This window comes from Aristolochia californica, unplaced genomic scaffold, assembly GCF_029961685.1.
Source record: "Aristolochia californica isolate CCGP_79_NKW_82.1479 unplaced genomic scaffold, dmAriCali1.0.hap1 SCAF_4, whole genome shotgun sequence".
NCBI lineage: Eukaryota > Viridiplantae > Streptophyta > Magnoliopsida > Piperales > Aristolochiaceae > Aristolochia > Aristolochia californica.
Genome location: NW_027182103.1, coordinates 41,500,853 through 41,523,907, shown reverse-complemented (window position 1 = coordinate 41,523,907; position 23,055 = coordinate 41,500,853). Strand labels below are relative to the sequence as shown.

Sequence of the window (23,055 nt, the reverse complement as noted above, 5' to 3'; positions counted from 1 at the left end):
GTATTAAAATTTAAAATTATATATATATATATTATTTGAGAGAAAATAGTTTATTCTAATTTACTAAATTATTTTCCATCCTTAAATTTTTTAGCTTCTGATTAAAAATATAGAATGTAATATCTTTTTCCAAATAAGGGTATGTTAGTAATTTCACTACTGCAGTTGTGATGTGGCTCTTATTATTCACCCTTCCCTTCAGTCGCTCTGCCCCCTCCAGCAGTTGCGACTCTAACAACGCCGCTGGCCTCTTTTGCCTTCCGTTCCTCATATTTTTCTCTTTTGTGTTTTCTACTCACGCCTCGACGCTATCAGTTTGTTTTCTTGTTTTCTGTGGTGAAGAACAGGAGTAATGGCTCTCAAAACTCCTCTCACCTTTCAATCTCAGAAGCTCCCCTTTTTGGTTTTCCATTCGAGAACTAATATGAGATCTCCGAGGATTTACATGGCTTCGACGCTCAGCACCGAATCCAAGTGAGTGATCTTTTTCTCTTGTATGTTCTTGAACAGGGAATTTGATTCCTTTAGTCGGGTTGGCATTGATTTTGTTTTGTTGGCTGCTGTTCTGGGTCATTTGTTGAATTTGCATATCGTGTTTGTGTTGTTTATTGTTCTTTTTGTAATCTGCAATGGTTTTGAAGGTGGGTTTTGTTTTTTTTATCAAACGTGATGCTTTTCTTTTTCTCCTTTTCAAAATTAATGTAGGTTTGGGCTGCATGTTCTGGATTTACTGCAAAATGTCCTAATATGGGTTGATTTGATTTGGTTTTTTTGGAGTTTCATTAATTTTTTTCTGCGTATTTTTATTGTCTTAACTTTGTTTATTTTTTTATTTTTATCTTAGCTTTGTTCTTCTTGGTTTTTTGTTTTTTCTTCTGTCAAGTGTTTAGAGAGATTTTTATGGTGCCTTGGGGAGCTTTGTTTGTTTGATGGCTAAATATAACTTTTTTTTAAAAAAAATGGTTTGATTATTCGGTGCCATTTTTCTAATCTTGGTTGATTCTGCTTGGTTGTGATCCTTTTATATTTATTATAGAGAGATTTGGCTGATGCGGGTATGTGGTTTTTGTGTTTCTTGCTTTCGTGGAGGTTTGTTTGATTAGGTATATGATTTTTTGTGTTTCTTATGTTTCGGAGGTTATATTTTGTTGGGACAACCAGAGAATGAGTGAACATTACGTCAATTTTTTTATTTCCCTCACTTTTAATGCTTATTTCTCTCACGTTATCTGTTACTTTTTTCTTAGTCTCTGTCTCTTGCTTGTTCGTTAAACTAGTTTAATTTATTTAATTATGCAATGAAGATGATCGGTGGATGGACTTTTTTTTTTATATGGATTTTTGACGTTTCTAAGCGAACATTTATCGCGAACATTTATCCTTCATTGGCTTACAGATTTATAATATATATTTTTTTTTATCTTCCCTTCTGGTCAGTTTCCTGTAATAGTGGTTTTATCCATTTGGTGGTTGCTCGCGGCTCATGGTTCTTGTTTTACTTTTCTTTGTTTTCAATAGATTCCTTTGCCGTTTATATTGCTCATGGGCCACCTCGTAATTTTTTTTAATAAATAGTAAATAGGATTCAGTCAATAACCGCAGGAAGGTACAGGGAAATGCATGAACTCTTGTACATTTGATAATTTGGTCTTCCCAGAATTTGTTGGGAATTGGTTTGACTTGTTTACTTTTTAAACTCTTCGCCAGAGGAAGATACTATTTGTTTCCTTGAAGGAGTAGCTACGTGGGCTTAACTTTCCTTGCTATATGGCCTGGATTTGCTTGTGAAGTGAGTTATTCATGTTTCAAAGGGGTTTGTGGTTGTCCTGTTGATATGTGCTAGGCTTTATAGGTTTGGTGCCTTAGGATGATCCAGATATTCAAGCTGAATTTGGTAGAGTCCATTTTTCTGCTTTCCTTTTTGTTGTATAGGTAGTGTAAATTAAGTATAAAAAATATGAAAGGGAGTATTGCTAGCTCTAGCAATGGACTACAGCAGACACAAAGAAAAGTAGGAGATAGAATATATATTTCAGAGGAAAACAAGAAGAAACTTATACTGTTTATTGGTCATCTTTGTTGTACATTTAACCTATATTTAAAAATAATATTTTCAAATGAAACGAAGAGAAATTTGAAGTGTAATTCATATTGCATGGTTAATCACTGCACTAATTGGTTTTGGATTTGGTTGTGTGGTGGTCAGGTTAGCTTTTGTTTTTATCTAGATTGGAGTGTCACGATGGTTATTGTCTATGTATAGCTACATCATTGCCCAAAATTGATTTTATGTCGAACTTCGAAGTTGATGATGTCACTTATCGGAAACTGTTAGAATTCGATTATGATGTGGAATTCTTTTTTTTGGTTGAAACCATGTTGGTTTCTAGAATTAATACCTCTTTTGGTTGATTTTGCAATCTGTTAACTATTTTTTTGGAGTTAATAGCATTGCTAAAAGTTAATCTTTCATAGCCTGGGGCTGAATTGTTGTGCTTAGCAAAGCAATATTGTCAGGTGAAATAATGGGTATACGTAGAAGTGCAATATGTATTATGCAATTGTTCTGATGGCACTTCATAAAAAAAAAAAAAAAAATCTGTCAATTACATTTCATCTAGCATTTCCACTATTTGAGCTTGATATGGGAGCGTTTGAGCTTGATATGGGAGCGCTCAAGATGAAAGACAACTCACCCAGAAGCTTTGAAAAGTGAGCCTCAAGATTCTTTTGGTTGGAGATTCCGTAATTGTGTTTGTAGGTTTTAGTTCTAAAATGTTGTATAACTGTATAAAAATCTCTTGTAAGAAACATTCAAATAATACCTAAGGCTGTTTGGTCTAGTGGTATTCTCTTTACATCAGGTGCGTCAGGTCGCGAGTTCGAATCGCATCACGCCCCTCTCAAAAAAAAAAAAAAAAAACATTCAAATAGTTCTCTTTATGAGGAAGATATGGTTGCACTACTCATTAGTTTAAAATTTGGCTGTTTATTGGTGGACCGTTTCTGAGTTTCAATCCAATCCTCTCATGTTCCCCATTGGAGCCACCACTAATGAGGATCCTATGGTAGTAAGCTGTATACATGTTTTAATCAATTGTTGAAGGATCATGTCATGTATAACAACTTAATAAAATTAATAAGGTTGGTCTCTAATTTCTTGCTGCTTCATCATATAGATGCATATACTTCTTATTTAAATGTCTAACTGGTCCAATGGGTGGTTTTTTTAAATGCCCAATCTCTGAATGCATATTTCGTGTTTTCTTCGTAGGGAAGCAACAAATGTGAACAAATCCTTCAGTCCTCGTCGTGAGGTCCACGAACAGATTACCCATTCGATGTCACCACAAAAGATAGAAATATTTAAGTCCTTGGAAGGTTGGGCTGAAGAAACTATCCTACCTCTTCTTAAACCCGTCGAGCAAAGTTGGCAGCCACAGGATTTCTTGCCAGACCCTGCCTCAGAAGGGTTTATGGATCAGGTTCAGGAGCTGAGAGTGAGGTCAAGGGAGCTTCCAGATGACTATTTTGTGTGCTTGGTTGGAGATATGATAACTGAAGAAGCGCTTCCAACTTACCAGACCATGTTGAACACACTTGATGGGATCCGTGATGAAACTGGAGCAAGCCTCACACCTTGGGGAATCTGGACGAGGGCTTGGACTGCTGAAGAAAACAGGCATGGTGACCTTCTGAACAAGTATCTCTACCTGTCTGGTAGAGTAGATATGAAGCAAATAGAGAAGACAATTCAGTATCTGATTGGATCAGGAATGGTAAGAACATCAGGACTTGTTGCTGCTTGGTTTAATTTCTTATTGATTTACCATTACCTTCTTACTGGTATTATTCTCCGAAAATATTTGGGTATGGCACTTCTTACTGGTATTGTTATTCTTACTGATATCTTCTACTTTTATGTGTTTACTCCTTCTTCCTGGAGAACATCCAGTGCTTGAATTTATGTTATGGTTTTTGGTTGTTTAATTGATCATTGTAACGTTGAGATTCAATTTTGTGTTTTTGTGTTGTTAGGATCCAAAAACAGAGAACAACCCCTATCTTGGATTCGTATACACATCTTTCCAAGAGAGGGCAACTTCTATTTCCCATGGGAACACTGGCCGTCTTTCCAAGGAGTATGGGGACATACAGCTAGCGAAAGTCTGTGGGATCATTGCTGCTGATGAGAAACGCCATGAAAGAGCCTACACGACAATCATGGAGAAGCTCTTTGAGGTCGATCCAGATGAAGCAATGGTGGCATTTGCTGACATGATGAAGAAGAACATTTCAATGCCGGCCCACCTCATGTACGATGGCAGAGATGATAATCTCTTTGATAACTTCTCGGCAGTGGCCCAGCGGCTTGGAGTTTATACCGGCAGAGACTATGCAGACATTCTTGAGTTTCTTTTGGTGAGGTGGAATGTGGAGAAGGTAACAGGTTTGTCTGCAGAAGGTCGAAAAGCTCAAGAATATGTTTGTAATCTGGTGCCAAGGATCCGGAGGATCGTTGAGAGGACGGAGGCAAAAGTAAGGGGGAAGGAGGCAGCAGTCATTCCTTTCAGCTGGATTTTTGACAGACAAGTGAGGTTGTAAGCCCCGTTGTTTATCTTTTTGACTAGGCATTTAAAGATCCATCTGAATATCCATCCCCATTGAAGATTTTCTCTTGAAGCAGCCAATTGGTATGGTAGATAGTGGGTCTTCTATTTATGCATGTCTAGTCTTTCATTAGGTTTATTTTTCCTCTTTTTTGAGTGAGTGTAATGCCCCACAGTAAGGAGACTTTTATGTCAGAATGGGTTGCAGAAGTTGGTGTAATATGCAGGCTTACCATAATCTATCGTTCATCTCGTTTATCTATATCACTGGAGACAACATGCACCCTGTCTTATAAATCTTAAGACCGTTTTGAAGCCAAAGGATACATGGAATAGGAATCTATCCATCTGATACGGAATCTATATTGCATAAATTTCAATTGATAAACCAAATTTTAGGACTCTTCACAGCCATGTATGAGCTGACGACAATATTTCTGGGGTTCCATTGCCCTTGTGAATCTAGAAGCGTTGAGGACCAAAGATACCTTGCAACCCTTATAGCCATTTTCAACTTCTTTCAGTTTGCTAAAATGTTGGAGGTTAGCACCCAATCTCTAATAACCTTTGGCAATTAAAGAGATAAAAGTATATACTTATTACAAGTGCTCGTAAGAACTATAACGATCCTGTATCACTCTTCCCTTGATTAATACTATCTTATGTGTATGATCACCAATAGTACAACACCCCAATCAAATCATCACACTCACTTGAAAGAAAAAAAAAAAAGCAATTGGTTACTTCACAAATGTAAAAGAAAGAACTCACACTCACTTAAACTGGAATGGTTTGCTCCCTACTGCAGCAGGCATTGACACGATTGAATCCACACTCAAATTTCCGATCGAATGCATGGGTTTGTGTGTTCCACCCATCACATTCGTGCCGGAATCCTTCCCGGAGAACAACGAGCCTTTGCTCCATCTGATGGAACCGATGCTTTGGCCCAGTGCAAATGTCATCCGTTTCTTGGAGTCACTTCTCGGTGTCGACACCGATCTCTCGTTCAGGTTGCTATGGGCCCTCACCTTCGCCTTTGCCGACTCTGTTGGCACCATGTAGTTGGGCAATGTGAAGGGCGGGCAGCTCGTCAAGCTCTCGTCGTCTCTCAATGGTGTCCTCGGCGAGAACTCAGTCCCGCCGACTTTGTCACCGATGACATTCTTCAACGGTCTGGATCTCGGCATCGGAGACGATCTCAGTGATTTCGGCGTCCCGAACTCAATATACTCCAGGCCTGGTTTGGGAGTTTTTTGCTGGGTGGGGGTCCGGCTCGGAGTATGGGCCTTGGACGGAGTAGGCATGGCACGTACTGGAGTGTCCGCCGGTGCAGCAGTTGGCACGTGCCTCTCCACCCAGTTCCACCACCAGGGGTACCCCCCGGACCTGATCTCCATTAATGCAGCGTGGGCCGTTTTAGGAGAGGCCTTCCACAGCTGAAATTCATACGCATGTGTTAGAGAAAAGAAAGTGATCATGGATGCCGTCGATCACAGGAGCATACCTGGTGAGAGTAAGCATAAGCCAATTGCCTCTCTCTCTTGGTGACAGCTTCCACCTTCCTCTGCAGCCTCGCCTCCATTTCCTCTTTCGTCAGAATGCTGTCATCCCACTCTTGGTCCTGATCTTCCTTCTCGGACTGCAACAGAAGTTAGCAAGCCTTTTCAGTAGAGATGAAAGAAGATAACAGAAGAGAGAAAGTATCGGTTTCTTACATGAGGAGTTACACCCCTATTGCCCAAGTTACTGTCCCGATCCTTGTCACTCTTTTGTAGATTCTGGCGTTGCTGAGCCTGGCTTTCCATCATCTGTTCCCTCCGAGAATGAATTTGAGTCTGAACTCTAACAAGCAGTTGCATGCATTTCATGGCGTTCGTTGTCTGCCGCTTCACGCTCTGCCCTCTCATCACTCCCTGAAGCCTCACCAGACCCTTCAGGGCTCTGTAGCTCCTCCTGGCCTGTTCCATACTTTAACCATTAAAATCATCCACAAACAGAAACATAATAGCTACGCTTTTGTAAAAAAAAATAAAAAATCTCTTTATTCTTACCGAGTAACCCCTATACGCAGTTTGGATCCTGATGGCTGCGAGTACGTGGTGGAGATTAGGATTAGGTCCGAGACTGTAACTCGCTAGCTTGGGCTGATAAACCTTAAGGGGAGTAACGACTGGCTTCTCTGCCACTTTTCCGGTCAAGTCACGCTGGCTTTGGGGCTCCCTCGATGAGAAAGATGGCGTTCTTTGGTGGTCCCTCGAGGGCAGGTCACGCACCGTTTCGTTCTCCCTCTCTGCATCTCCAAGTATCTTCTCAATGCTGCTTGGTTCTCTGTAGAGAGGGATGAAGGAATTGGATTCTCCATGCTTTGATTTTCTTATTCCCCACTTCTTTCTATCCTTTAACGTTCTCTTATCCGCGCCCTGTGATCACAATACGGCAACAAATTATGAAAACTGTAATCTGCATGGTTTATGAACTGGTGAAATATTTGAAGGTTTCTGCTCCGACTTACATGGCCCAATTTCTCTCTGGAATTGGGTGCGAAAACCCTTTTTATTGCAGAAAACCAACTTCCTTTCTTACCCATGATCCGAGCATTACTATATCAAACCTGAAATATGTAACATAGGAGACGAGTTCGATCAATCGGAGAATCAGACTAAATTCAGCCTTTTGTTTTTCCCTTCAAGATTACTAGCTTGTATGAGAACTTGATCGATCTGATCAAAACATCCGTCTAATACATAGGAATGATAAATTCTAAAGGAAACTAAGAAACACAAGGGAAAAAACTATGTAGTACCTTTTCTCAGAGCTTCGAATTTCTACAGAAGCGAATTCTTCAGAAATAGGAGAAACGGTTCAGTTTGATGATCCGGTGAATCTGTCTGGATACCCAGAAATCAAATTATATCTTCTTGGATGGTTAATCAATGGACTCCAATAAAATTGCTTCCATGATAATCCACAACAAAGAAGAAAAACAGTTGGACAAACGAATCAGCACCCAAATCCCAATGTTTTTTTTCTAGCAAGATTGGCCATGGTTTTCATTAACCTCAACTAATAAAAATCTCGTTGAACAGAACTTCAGTTCAGGTTCATACGAACCATCGTAAACTTTTATCTTAATTACCAACACAAGATAAAAAAAATTCCCAAGTCATCAAAGAAAAAAAAAGAAGACAAACATCTAACACCCAGAAGCAAAAAAATGAAGAAACAGAGAAAATCTACAGGAGAAGCAGTAGTACCTCAGGCAATCAGGAAGCTTCCAAGTTTCAACAGTCTCACTTCCTTCACAAACGGGAGAGGAAGGAGAGCTGAACGAATCTTCTTATCTTCCCATCTCCCCTCCATCTCCATTACCAACCCAACAACAACTTTCCTCCTCCATTACCTCAATGTCCTGCCGTCTTTAGTTCCTCTCCACTACCCTCCCCTGCATCTAGTTCTTCCTTGCAAGGATTAAGATTACTTTTCCCTCATTCCCCTTTTTACCTTTAGTTTGGAGGATATATAAAATTCCTTTGGTGCCGACTGCTCCCAATGATGAATAGGGTGGCCACTTTCTCACTCTAGACCCAACCAACTTTACTTGACATGAAAGCCTTCTTAGACAGGAATCATACTTTGAAAACAGTTAGGTTGATCCCCATTGCTTAAAATATTAGTATAAATGTTAGGAAGAACAATATTAAAGTGGTAGACATATTAGATTGGCATGGTTTCTGTCTGTGTGGATATCATAATGAAACTCCTTTTTCTTATATGTTTTCTTTTGTGTGTGCCATCATATCCTTTTAAGAGTAACTGAAGGCACGTAAGAGTTGCAGGTGTTTGTCTCAGAGGAGGAGGAGGAGGAGGAGGAGGGAAGAGACAGAGAGAGAGAGAGAAAGAGAGATTATATATGTTTGAAGTATTGCTTATACGCCACTCAAAAAGAGCACTTCAAAGGGGAACTTACCGATCAAGTGTAGTGGTTAACCTATCTTAGTTCTGTCCACTCCAAATTCCAGGGGTTGTTAGTAACTACTCTCCGGTATCTTTTAGTTCTAATTCTGATACAGCTTCAATCAAATACAGATTTCAGATTGCCAAATCGATTTATATTAATCAATCATGGGATTGTGGGACTGAACAGTGGAGTGCAATTACTGGCGATCTGAAAACGAGTAAGATGGAAATAAATGAGATTTTCTCGACAATAAGAACGCTTCAACTAATGTGATGGGACCTGTTTGGCTTTTCCTCGGAATGGCAATGCATGATAGATTAGGGCGGATTAGAATATATTTCTCTACCTTCCTCGAGTGACATTTCAGATTTTTGGTTCAAGTGTTGCCTTCTTGCCCTTGCTCTTCCCCGGTTAACAATTAAGCTTCTTTTCCAATGTTATAAAATCGTCCTTCACACTAGTCTTCACGACTTTTTTTGCCAAAAAAAAAAAAACATGGATGATGTAGGTTTTTGCCAATGAGAAATCAATTTTGCTATGAATATAAAAATATTTTCAATGAACATATTTTTTATTTTAACAAAATTTCTACAAAAATATTTTTTTTTTATTTTTTATAGAAATAATTTTCAGCCAAAAATATTTCTATATAATTATTTCAGTAATATAATACATATCTCTTATCGTGTGCCTAAACGAATGACTTCAAGTCACATGAATGTCGAATAGACTGTTCCTTTCATTCTTCGAGTTTTGCTTCGATATTCTATTTGTTTTATTATAAACATAGTCTCACATTCACATGTATTACATTTGAGATTTTTGAACTATATGCATGGTGGTTCTAGTGGTTTGAGGATCTAGAGCATGCAAAGAGGAAGCCCTTTCACGGGGTTTCCGTCGAGGATTGGTGGTGGCTATGCAAGGAGGTCTACTTGTTGCTAGAATTGGTCACTAAAACAACTTAACCTAGATTTTTTTTTTTTTTTACATACGCCAAATAACTTAAAACATAATCAATATTGAACTTGACGACTATATATTGCATCTAAAATAAGTAAAAGTAGAGGAAAATAATGTTACCTTGTTGAATTTATGAAAAAATGAAATACTTCATTGATATCAATAACTTGTTATAATTAGAGTACATGAACCTCTATTTATAATAGAGGAAGGTAGTAGAGTCCAATTACAATAAAACTACCTTTGTCCCAATTACACCCAAACCTGATCTTACCCCTTGCAATGGCTTTGATGTATGCTCAAGTAGAATATTGATCTTGACCATCAGGTTTTTTTCATTATCTTGTTGAACACTGTGAATGATTTTAGAGGACAAGTTCTAACCGTAGCCTTTTGTCTCCTCAATGATGGTATTTTATTGCTCCAGTCAAACACATTTTGATTAACCACGTTTTGCACAATATGCTACGAAATCCATGTTTAGGGTCATCTATGTAGAAAACTTATTGCACTTGATCTATGTGAATGGGTCATTAGTACACTATTTGCAAGAAGTTTTGATACTTGTGAACCATTCATCTATCTTGATGTTGTGCTTTGTGTTATTTACAATGAACTGGTTGTATTTGAACATATATATAAAATTCTTTTCCAAGTAATACAACTCTATTATATCAATCACCACTCGATAGTTTCAATATAATTAGCTTCATAGTACCCCTTGACTACGACACCACTAGTTTGAGTTCTATGGTGTGCTTCTAGCTGCTTATGATAGATTTATATGTCATTTATTATACAATTTGATTTATAATGATGACTGATGAATCCAATACCAAGGCTATATATTTTACTGTGGTCGACTTTGGTATTCTAAAATATTAACTTGTGATAGAAAAAATAATCTATATGATCAAACTAATGAGGGATTACAAAAATATTCTTTGTATTCACTATTCTTCATAGATGTTACAATAATAAATATGCATCTTGAATCAATAAAATGCGTGCAAAAGTGCAGAAGCCGTAATAAATTATTTATATGAGATATTTTTCAATCTCATCATAGTTATTTAGTACAACCTAAAGCATTTTCTTGTATTCGATTGGGTCAAGGTCTAACTCTCTACTACCGCTCAACTTGCAAACTGTGTGAAAAAAAACAATTTTTTTTCCTTGACAAACTCAAAATCTTCATTATAATTTTGATCACTTAGATTGAACCTTGTTTTCTCTCCGTCTAAGCACATTGAATAAAATGTTAGAGCTTCATTATCACTATTCACCTTTGTGATGGATCCTTCAAGTCGAACTTTCTTTCAAATTGTGTTCTTTAACTTATGAAGAAACTTATTCAATACAATGTGTTAAGTAAAATACAACACAAGGCTACACGAATTATTAACTAGTATGATGAAGTTATTTTTATTACCTCTCTATTGGGTGCATCCACTAATATTACATACGATTACAAATTTTTGCCTCTTGAGGTAGGCAAATCGCTTGATATACCATAACATCAAATAATGCAAGTGGATAATCTTTTTCCAACTTATATAAAATAAATCATCTTTGAGCAATTGTTGAAAGAATAAACCCAACGCATTATTAGAGACACCACCTTCTTTGGTAAATACCTACGCAATAAGATAAGGAGCAACTATTGTAACACCACAGACCAATCATATCTCTTCATGTCAGATATATGAGAGGTTGCAAGATTTACGCATCGTGCTATATACAAATCATACGAAAACCATGAACATAATGGATGAAAGGCAAATGAAATGGGTAATAGAAAATCATTTACCCTTTGTTCATTACCCATTGCTATCCCTAATCTCGATTATTAGCCTAAGCATTAAAAGAGAACCAAACACTCTTACTCTCACATCTTTTAAATGAGTTAGCATCTTATCATGAAATTTTAGGAGATAGTTGCCATGGAGATGTCTAGCATTTTGCCTATAGTTTCATTATTCTTCATTAAAAGAAGAAGAGAGAAGAAGCTAAGGTAAGGTATCATAATTTTTTGTAGAGGCCTTTACTGAGTTATCTGTTTTTCATTTTTCTACTAAATAGTAACCAAAAAACTAATTTTTATTTAGTATTTTTTTTTTTTTTGTAGATCTAAGTAGAGGAGGTCCAGATCTTCAATATACTAAAAACTCCAATGTATGATTCTTCCAAAAAGTCCAAATCTAGGCATAAGAAGTTTCCCTTTAAAAGTTGCATGTTATAGGGAATCATAATTGGATAAGAGTTTGTTAATCAAATCCCCCCCAAAAAAACACCTTTCCTCTATGTTTTTTTTATTGATTTATGCCCATACATCTTTAAGGAATGATAGTATTGACCTCAAGTTTTAGCTTTGATTTAAAGTTTTTTCAGTTGATATTATGCTAAGTTCAATTAAAGATCCTTTTTATCCATTACGATTATAAAATTAAGATTAATTATAATTATTGTATATCATAAATTCATAACTCAAAATAAATAAATATATTAATTGATTAAACTTAATAACAATATCATATTTATTAAAATAAAAATTATAATTGAATTTTTTTTACAACTAATACAAAATAAAATTGCAATAAATTATTAATTCATAAGTATATTCTATAATAACTTAATATTTACATAAAATATATTCTATATTAAATTAATATTATACTTTTTTTCCATAATTTTTTCAATTAGTTATGAATAGGGGTAGCATCTAGCCGAGCCAAGCCGAGCCCGTACCTGCCTATGTTCGAGCCAAACTTGATTTAAATATTTCAAGTCGAGCCTCGTCTCGAGCCTAAAATTGTTATCGAGCTCGAGCCCAACGAGTTCGAGCCGAGCTCGAGCCTCAACATACATTTAAAACTTTTCAAGAAATATATATCGAATAAAATATATATAAAATTATGCATACATTTTACATAAAATTGGGCATAATCTCTACATAAAATTTGGCATAACCTCTACTTAAAATTGAGTATAATCTATATATATAATACTTGTAAAAAACTCGGCATGGCCTCTACTTAAAATTTGGCATAATCAATATACATAATACTTGCATAAACACTCCATACATTTAAAAAATTTCAAAAAATATATATCGAATAAAATGTAAATAAAATTATGCATACATTTTACATAAAATTAGGCATAACCTCTACTTAAAATTGAGTATAATCTATATATATAATACTTGTATAAAATTCGGCATGACCTCTACTTAAAATTGGGCATAATCAATTTACATAATACCTGCATAAACACTCCATAAACACTCCATAAAATTGTCTATACATTCCATAAACACTCCATGAAATTGTTTATACACACCATAAAATAGTCTAAACACTCCATACACTGCATAACATTATAAATAAACTCCATACAATAATCAAACACAACAAAATTAAATAAAATATCACTATCAATTTACAATCACCCAAATAAAAACTATAAATCCTTTAAATAAAATCCTATTACTATTAGAGACTTACTAGAAAATTACAAGAAATATTTTAAATTTTTCTTAGGAAAGTTAAATGGACCTCTTATTGCCTTTTCTAAGGAAATAAATAAAAATTAATAATTAATCTAATATATTATTATACTTATTGATAAATTTTTAATCACATAAAATGTCAAACACAAAATTGCTATGAAAATTGCCTCATGCTCAAAGTATTATATCATCAACTGTCAAATACTTATTCAAAAATTTTCTAACCTATCTTGGCAAGAAAATCTTACTTAGAAAATTATATGATTTTTTAAAAAGAATTTATAATTAGAAAAATATTTTGAAAAAACATGAGGCACTAATGGTTCCTATATTTCTACTAAAAATATCTTTTCAACATTTATTGAAAAAAACACTAATAGTCTCTAGAAACGTATTTTTACTGAAATATCTTTTCAATTTCTTTAAGAGCCATGAGGAAGGGACAAAGAGTTTTTTTTTTCCTTGTTTATGATCTCGCCTGTAGGGGTGGCTTTGAATAAATTATATATAAAATTATGCATATATTTTAAAAAAATATAATGATAGGGGAGGTTCAGAATTGAATTTCAATAATGGATTAAAATGCACCAATATTAATCTTTTTTACTCCAATTGTTGTCTAGCTTGTTTTTTAATTTTTAAATCCACCCAGATGAAAATTTATATTTTAGGAAAAACTAAAAATATTTTTCTTATGATACATATTCCCAAAAAAAACCTTAAATAAAATCGTATTACTATTAGTGACTTATTAAAAAATTACAAGAAATATTTTAAAATTTTCTTAGGAAAGTTAAATGGACCTTTTATTGTCTCTTCTAGGGAAATAAATAAAAATTAATAATCAATCTAATATATTATTATACTTATCGATAAATTTTTAATTAAATAAAATATCAAACACAAAATTACAATGAAAATTGCTTCATGCTAAAAGTATTACAACATCAATTGTTAAATACTTATTTAAAAATTTTCTATATAGTTTTCTACCCATCTTGGTACGAAAATCTTACTTAGAAAATTATATGATTTTTAATAAAAAATTTCAATTAGAAAATGTTTTAAAAAAATGAGATAGTAATATTTTATAGAAAATTATTTCTATAAAATTTATTTTTAATTTATTCGAGAGGAAAAAGTTTTTTTTTTTTTAACTTTATGATCTCACATGTGCGAAATCGCACGTGCAAGATCATCTTCGCACTGGGGAGGGGGGAGATTATTTCTCCCCTAATTTCTCCCCTGAAGTTAGGTTCTGGTTTTTCACCGAGACGACGCGGAGGGAAGGGGTTTACGACACCGGGGAGGACCTGTCGTCGGGGATGACGGCAGCGACGGAGGCGGTGGTGACGGAAGTGGCGGCGACGAAAACAAAGGCGACAACGAAGAGAGGAAGAAATGGAACGGACGACCACAAAGGCGGTCGGCGAGCAGCTATAACGGCGGTAGAGACGGCTGGCAAACAGCTGCGATCGGCGGTAGAGGCGGCGACAACAGCCGACGGGAGGGGCTCGGCGGTGACGAGGGGAGGAAAAAATTTTCCCCCCCTCGCTCTCGATCCCCCTCTCGATCCCAATTCTGATTCCGATTCCGATTCCAATTTCGACTCACCTCGAGTCGGCTCGTGAGCCGACGATCCGAACCTGGCTTCTGCCGAGCTCGGCTCGTTAAGGGAAACGAGCCAATTTCGGTGCTCGAACTCGGCTCGAGCTCGGTAGATAACGAATTGAACCGAGCCGATATCGAGTCGAACCCAAGCTGCTCGCGAGCCGGCTCGGTTCGAAGCCACCCCTAGTTATGAATAAAATGAACTCGAAATGTTGTTTGGATATTCTTGACCACGTGTTTGAGGAAATGCTCGAGAGGAAGTTCTTTGACATGTGCCCTTTAACTCTTTATTTTTTTAGTTATTTACTTTGTAAGTTTGCGTATTGGTTGTTCGTATTTATACTTGCTTGCCAAATATATAGTCTGTTTTTTATATACTCTTTTTCAAATACCTAAAATTGAATTGAATCACCCCAACGGTTCACATTTCGACAAAACCCAAAATTAATCAGGTCAAAACCCAAGTTTATAAATTCAACCAAGTTGACTTGGCTTAGTCAATTGAGAGGTATGTGCCATGGCAAGATAACATTTCTCCTAATGTGACATAGAGTAAGAGAGAGGATGGCCAATTGTTAATACTTTTAATGAAATAGGGTCTTTTCTTTAGTTGATTTAATTTGCCAAATAAATTATTTTTAAAGGCACTATGCTTTGAGGAGAAGGGATAGTAGTTGGCCCTCCTCTTGCCTTGCCTTCCCTTCCAAGGGCCAAGGAGCGTTTGGTAACAAAAATGCTTCACAATAAGATAAGAAGATCGGAATTTGAGTATAAATTAAAAATTATTCTTTGAATGGAAAAGCTGAAAAGCTTCTTCAACCTCTGTTGGTTCCTCTTTCTTCTTGTACATTTCTCTTCTAACTTGTTGGCTCTCAGATACGCTCTTTCTTCCTTTCTCCTCTTTCTTCCATTGCTCCTCTTTCTTCCATTGCTCCTCTTTCTTTTCCCATTATTAGAATTTATATCTCTTTTATTTCCTTTTTATCTCTCATATTTCTCTCTTTCTTCCTTGCACATATTCCTCAATACAGAATCAAACCAGTTTTTTATTTAACAGAGGACAAATGTGAAATTTTCTCTGGTTTTCTGGACTGCATCTCAGCATGAAACGAAATCAAAGGAGTTGATGCATTTTGAATAACGGAAACCATGGAATTCAGCGAATTGCTGGAGCTTCTCCCTTTTCTTGCTCAAAAGAAGTCGAGTTGAACCGATTTTGTTTCGAGCTATCGCCACTTTGACAATCCCACCACAAAAAAAAAAAAAAAAAATGAACATGAGAAAAAAAATGCAAAACAGGAAAACCCCATTGAAGCAAACAGATGGAAGGAGAAGTTGAATACTTCAAATGTTTTCTTCCAACTCTCCCCAGGAAAGAAAACAAATTGGAAGTTTAATTTTCCTGGGCCATTACCATTCTACTTAGAGGACTAGGACCTAGCTTCTTCCTTCTCATCATGCTTCTCCTCCTGATAACTTCAATCTGGTTCCTCCTCCTTACTTGCATCATGGCTTCTTCCTCCACCACAAATCTTCTCATCAAAACGTCATCAGTTAGTGACTTACCCCTGAATAGTCGTCTTCCCTCTACTGAAGGTCTCCCAATGGGGAGCTTCTCTTGAGGCGCCACAAACGATTTTGATCTCGGATAGCTATAGCTTCTCCTTGGGGGAATGTCGGCTCTGAAAATCTCTGTGTATGAAGAGATTGGGGCGCAGAGACAAACTCTGGTGAACGAAGTGGCCACCTTCTGGGAAGTGGACTTCGCTAGCTTTGATCTGTTTATGTTTGTTGAAATTCCATTGGTCTTTGAGATGGGTTTCCATAAATTTGCAGCTTCCATTGCTCTCTGGTACCAAGGTTTCCTGTAAAAACGTGAATCGGAGCTTCAATGTGAACTCAAAAACTTTTTTTGCTGTCCAGGTGTTCGTTCTCATTCAGCTGCATTCGTTAAGCATTTGAACAGGTAAAAGCTTCAAGAACCTGGAGATGGTTGTATGTTTAGGGTAGACTTGTTTGTGTTTCAGCATGTTCTCTATGTCAAAAATTCAAAACCAGAAAGAGAAACGTTGAGTCTTGAATCCAGAGGTATAGAGATAGAGAGATGCATACCTTGTCTGTGAGTTCTTTGGATCTTGCATGAACAAGAAATGGTGGAGCATCAGAGAAGTGGAGGATGAGGGTGATGGGGTTCATTTGGATACAGGACTGCTTTTTGCTTGAAATTGTGAGTTGGAGATAGGATTAGAGGTGTCCCTTTTCCTTTTTTTTTTTTTTTTTTTTTTGGGTTCTTTGCCTCCCTTGCCACTTTATTTATTATAACTTACTTTTGCTTTGACAGGATTCCTTTTACATTGCAGGGAGAAAGAAAGAGAAGGGAGAGCTGAAAAAGAAATGTAAACTCTGAATTAAATTTGAACTTCATTCAAAAGCAAAGTGTTGCTTTAGCATGTACTAATAAAAGCATGCTACTAAACATAAGTGGGTGAATTTGCATTGCAATTCCTCCGTCTTCTCCGTGTGTTTCTTGCTGTAATGATATACTTTCCATGTCACATAAGAGCAAGGTAAAAAAAGCAGCTTCCCATTTGAACAACCAGAAAACCCACCAGCAATGTTAACTGCCCTCACCTCTCCAACTCTTTCAATTGCTACTTTCTGGTACATAGGAAGTGGGAACAGCCTGGGACTCCAGATACTCCAGCCATTTTGTTCTGACGAATATGGGTTTTACATGAATGTGTAGAAGATGAAGAAAAGGGAAGTGATTGCCATATCTTCATTGATGTGGAGAACGGTATCTATAGACAGATTTACAGAGACTCCTAAGTGCTTACAAAGACTAACTCTTCAGCTACATATGGTAGCTGGATACAGTGTTTACATCGGAGTCATCTTATCTTAGTTTATCTTTATCTCAGTCAGAATGATAAGGAAACAGCTGAAGCTATGATTGACCAACGTTTTTCCCAAACAAATTTGAGGAGTGGTGTTTGTAATTTGAACATGGTAGAATGGAGAAAATGTTGGAGGAGGATAAAAAATTTTGCAAGAAGAAATTAAAAATGAAGATGGGTTGATAGGCATCATGATTTCATATGTTGGTGGTGTATTATCCAAAGGCTGAAAAGGAGGTGGAAAGAGAAAAGGTCAATGATGATTAGGGTTTTCTGTGCTGTATGTGATCTCCCAAAACCATTATTAAAACCCCACGCCAGCCCTCATCAGCCTAATGACAATCCCTGATAGGAGACGTTTACCATTTCTTCTCCAATAAAACCTCCATTGGGATATCTCTTTTTGATAAGTGAAGAGTGTAGAAAGAAGAGAAAGGGGATGGAGATGGCCATAAAAATACTCTTCTGGGTCAAAAGGTGAGAAGAGGAAACATTTGGGGGCTATTGAGTCCCCTTTTGCCTCCATCATGTAGACCGTATTAATCATTTTGTCCATTGAAGATGCCTACTCTCTTTGAGTAAATCACGTGCACCCTTGTCCCACGTGGCACTTCTCCCATATGACATGTGGCATAAGTGGAAAACTCACAAATGTGTATGATTCTAGGCTCTAATATTTTGTTAATGAAATCATAGGAGTACCTTTCTTGTAAACCTCTTAAATTGATGTAATATTTAATGTTTGTCATTAGATTAATTCATTTCCAATTAAAATTTAGTTACCAAACATTTGCACTTAGTTTTTTGAAAGGTTTTGCATAAACATTAGTTTTTTGAAAGGTTTTTGCATAAACCTCTCTCTCTCTCTCTCTCTCTCTCATCTATGTGATCTCTCTCTCCTTTATATTGAGATTTTTTCCCTCCCTCCATGCAATCTCCCTTAACCATTGTTTATGATTTCTCTCTTTTAGACCTGAAATTGCTCATGCAAAGTTATGCCATCCAACTCAAGCATGATCAAATTAGCTTTGGATGATCCCCTCTTTGACTCAAAAAGCTCTCTTTCCTACCAAAGTCTATTTTCATCCCTTGTACTTCTTCTTCTAGTCGACTACATCTTTCACAATGGAAACAACAGTTGTCGGCACTCTGTTTTCAGATACTCTTATTCCCCTGCTTTTGATTGATAACACTCATAGAAAAAGAGATCAAGTCTTGTTATAATGAGATAGATTAACTTGCCTACCAGTATTTGTAACCTTCTAATATCTACATTTTCACGAGATCTGACACATAACTTCATATTAGTATCCATTGGGGTATCCGCAAGTTAACACACAACATAATTGGCTCTTTCAATAAATCAAACAAATACTTTCTTTGAGACAAAATAATTCCATACTTAGGGTATAACTCTTCAATTTCAAGGAAGTATTTAAGCAACCCCAAATCCTTTACTTGAAACTCTCTACATATCCCAATTTCATTTAGACTACTTTCTGATCAAAATAATGTCATCTACATACACTGTCATAAGTATTACTCCTTTGTCAGTATGCTTTATTAGTATAGAATGATCCACAACACATCTAGTAAACCAATACCGAACCACCACTTTATTAAATTTATTACCATGCTCGGGGTGACTACTTTAATCAATATGAAGATTTCTTCAATTTGCATACCAACTCTCCATCAACCACAAAACCAAGTGGTTAATCAATATACACCTCTTCTTGGAGATCTCCATTAAAAAGGACATTCTGGACATCTAGCTAATGGAGAAACCATTTAAAATTGGCAACTAGGGAGATAAGAATATGTATTGAATTAAGTTTTGCTAGTGGAAAAATATTTTCTTGTAATCAATATCATAATACTGAGTATACCATTTTGCTATCAATGTGGCATTTAGCTTGACAATAGTACCATTCACATTGTATTTAACAGTAAATACCCACTTTTTTTATGCTCTAGAAGAGTAAGTTCCGATATCTAATTTTCAAATAGGATTGTCATCTCTTCCTCCATGGCTGTTTTCAACCCTCAATGCTTGAGACCCTCCTCATATGGCTGAGAAAGTAGCGCAAGGGAAAGGGTTACAAGAAACAACAACAACTAGGGGACAACCCATGAGCTGAGTATTGAAGTAGTTTGAGTGATATTCTATGTAATTATGAGAGCGAGTGGCATAAGTTATAATTAGTAGTTAATTTAAGTGTGTTTTTTTATTCTTATGTATTAGGGCATCCATGCCCCCACCTATATAAATAAGAAAGAGAGGGGGAGGAGCTCTTTCATGTGCTCTCTCTTAACCCCTAAAGTCTCTCTCCTCAACTCGTGTTTTTGCCTTCTCCTTCTCATCTTCTCTTTTCTTCTTTTTTTTTATTCTTTTTTTTTCTTCTTCTTCTTCTTCTCAAACCATGTTATCCATGGATTAAACCCTAGATTTCAACAATTACATAAAATTTGATAGTGGATGAGGGTAGAAGTTGATTGAGTACAAGATTTGGAAGCTTTAGGAAGAACTATGGGTTTGTTATCAAAAGGACCAAACATAACTAGAGAGGATATAGGGATACTAACCTAAGATAGATCTATAGATATCTTAGAAGGGTCATTAACCAACGTAACAGAAGTCTTAAAGGTAGAATTTTGTAGCAATTGAAGTGATTCATCTTGTGGGGGATCTTCCAATGACACTATTAAGCATACTTGTAGAAGAAAGAAAACCAACAGGATAATAGTTGATAGGATAGAATAGTTAATCTTCAATGACTACAATATTTACCAACATAAATGCTTTTTACAAAGTAGTGTTGTAACATACATATCCTCTTTGAGTTCTAGAATGTCCCAAAAATATACATTTAAAAGTGTAAAGAAAAACTTATTTTTCCTTGGTGACATGTCATGAACAAAACATATGCAACCAAACACCTTGGGAGAAAGGCATTATTATCAGAAAAAAAAAGTACAAAGTATGGAGTAATGTTATGGATAATAGTGGAGGACATATGTGTAATAAGATAATAAATGATCAGAACAACATGAAGGCCAATACAATTATTGCACATTCATACAATGTAGTAGGGCACATATAACTTCAATCAAATATTTACTTTTCTTCTCACAGTACAATGTTGTTGTGGTGAGTAGATACATGATGTTTGATGAATAATGTCATTCTTACTGCAAAACAACTTGAAATAAAAGACATGTATTCTTTTGAATTATCAGATTGAAGCACTTTAAGTTTAGAGTTAAATTAGGCTGAAATCATAACACAAAAAGATTAAAAAAAATGGGTACACTTCAAATCTATCTTGAATAGAAAACAAACATATAACTTGAATACAATCATCTACAAATATGGTGCAGTATTTTGAATCTATTATTGGAGACTTGCATTGGGCCCTAAATATTAGAGTGCAATAAGGAAAAAGAAAATTTGCTAACATTTTCATAATGAAAAGGAAAAGAATTTTTGTGGTGTTTACTTAAACGACAAACTTCACAAGGTAAGCTCAAAATTGCTTTTAATGAAGGCACTAAAGATAGTAACAAACACAAAGAAGGTTGCACTAATCTATTATGCCATTGGAGAGCCTGTTATTGTGAAATTGCTAGAAATGTGATTACTGGGTTATCCAAAAAGTAAGATCTCCTTGTTCATGACCTCCGCCAATCAACTTCTTGGTTTACAAATCCTGAAAGATATAATAAGTAGGAAGAAATTTAATCAACAATTAAGTTTTTTAGTCAATTGGCTAACAAACGTAAGACTCGAAGGAAACTTAGCACCAAAAAAAATATTAGAAAGTGACAATGATGGTGTAAGAGAAAAGAAACCAATGCCTTGAACTGTGAATCATCAAGTATTGACACAAATCTATTAATGGAGCAAGGTGATAAAAATGATAAAAGGCCAATTTTCCTAGTCATGTGTTTAGAAGCCCCTGAGTTAATAATCCAAGGAGAAGAAGTAACAAGAGAAGAAGAGAAAATATACATGTAGTAGATATGACAACAATATTAGAGGAAGTGGCACCAATAGAGCGCAACATACTTTTGAATTTTGAAGGACTTTATGGTTGTCTATAAAAATTTGTTTATCTTTGGAGGATTTGGTTATCCCCTCAGTTTTAGGTGTAATTCAGTAGTGGCATAATTTGTAGTTGCCCATTTTGATTTTTCATGCAGTTTCTAACAAGTCTCTACTCCTATTCAATGTAAATTAGAATTCTCATGCAAGTTTCATGCAAACTCCTTTACATTCTAGGAAACTCATTTACATGCCAACGTGAGTTCCACATGAGGAAGACTTTGAACAAACACCGATAACAACTTGGATAGGATCAAAAGGAGATTTCAATAACTCCATATTCTTCAAATAATCAAGGTTTGGAAGGAGAAACACAAAACACACACACACAAAATTGAGCTAACCATGAAGTGCAATTTTCCATATATGGAGATGTGATTTTCCAATAAAAAAATAATCAAGTGGACAACCACGGAGGATTTCAGATCAATGGCATTGGTTTATGCAAACAAAAACAAAAAACAGCTTTGGATGATAGTGCAAAGATCTATCCTTGAGTGAAAAATAGGAAAAGTTGATTAAAAATATAGAGAACAATAAGCATGCATGTGAAGGGATGAATGTTTATGCATTATGGCCTTGAATTCTAAGCTAAAAGCAAGAATCCAACAAGCAATTCAAAGCATTGAAAGATAGACCAAAGTCACCAAGTCATAAACATTCTTCATTCTCAAACAAACAAACAAACCAAGAAAATTTGAACACTTTTTTGCATTCATAAAAAAGAAGGCTCGTTGAACCACAACGCCATGTAATTTTTATCAAACATGAATAACAAAACTTGAAACCCTAGGACCCATATTGTGATATCATGTTAGATTCTAGGGTTATGTGAATTAGTTATGAAGGTTCTCTTAGTTAAATACGTGAGAGCAGAAGAAGAAAGAAAGATGTAGAGGTGATGAAAGAAGAAGAGAAGAGAAGAGCTTTATATATTAAACCTTAAAACTCATTACCTTTTCGTCAAAATATGTTGTAAATATAATAAAATAAAAATATTTTTTAAGATTGGCAGGACTTTGAGTCCAAACTCCTTTTCCTTGCCTTTTTCTATTTCATCTATTACCTGGCTTTAGTAAATTCAGACACAAAGATAAAACTGTTTTAAGAAAATGAGATAGCTTAAACTCCAACCAAACTTGGTCAAAACGAACCGGCCCTAGAGATGGTGGGTCACTAATCAGGTAAGTTAAAAGATTTCTTGGACCAAGTGGTATTATAGAATATAGGACACAAAATTCGATATATTATCTTATGTATTATTTAATATACAGTTGTCTATTATGATAAAAATATATATTTATAATTTTTTTATAAATTTAATGTAATATTAGATGTGATAAACTTCTCATAGTTAACGAAATAATGTTAATTTATGAGGTTATATTATAATCTAG

General features: G+C 35.6%; 2 protein-coding genes and 1 long non-coding RNA gene across 4 annotated transcripts; 1 reads left to right on the top strand and 2 right to left on the bottom strand.

Moving 5' to 3' along the window:
* Window positions 1–227: 227 nt before the first annotated feature.
* LOC137962499 (stearoyl-[acyl-carrier-protein] 9-desaturase, chloroplastic-like) lies at window positions 228–4,898 on the top strand. Its single transcript, XM_068809400.1, has 3 exons — window positions 228–474; window positions 3,275–3,779; window positions 4,039–4,898. The coding sequence occupies exons 1-3, from the start codon at window positions 353–355 to the stop codon at window positions 4,603–4,605; spliced, it is 1,194 nt and encodes a 397-aa protein (XP_068665501.1). The 5' UTR covers window positions 228–352; the 3' UTR covers window positions 4,606–4,898.
* A 324-nt stretch (window positions 4,899–5,222) lies between these two features.
* Window positions 5,223–8,113, bottom strand: LOC137962530 (protein IQ-DOMAIN 13-like). Of its 2 annotated transcripts, none has more exons than XM_068809437.1 (7): window positions 7,868–8,113; window positions 7,417–7,501; window positions 7,126–7,224; window positions 6,665–7,033; window positions 6,329–6,571; window positions 6,118–6,252; window positions 5,223–6,049 (listed from the first exon to the last, which is right to left on the bottom strand). In XM_068809437.1, the coding sequence occupies exons 3-7, from the start codon at window positions 7,198–7,200 to the stop codon at window positions 5,384–5,386; spliced, it is 1,488 nt and encodes a 495-aa protein (XP_068665538.1). In that variant the 5' UTR covers window positions 7,201–7,224; window positions 7,417–7,501; window positions 7,868–8,113; the 3' UTR covers window positions 5,223–5,383. The 2 variants fall into 2 exon arrangements, with proteins under 2 accessions (XP_068665538.1, XP_068665539.1); XM_068809438.1 differs by having other exon boundaries at window positions 7,417–7,497.
* A 7,698-nt stretch (window positions 8,114–15,811) lies between these two features.
* On the bottom strand, window positions 15,812–16,993 carry LOC137963874 (uncharacterized). The gene is made up of 2 exons (XR_011115250.1): window positions 16,769–16,993; window positions 15,812–16,521 (listed from the first exon to the last, which is right to left on the bottom strand). It is a non-coding gene; the product is annotated as an uncharacterized lncRNA (long non-coding RNA).
* Between the last annotated feature and the right edge of the window lie 6,062 nt (window positions 16,994–23,055).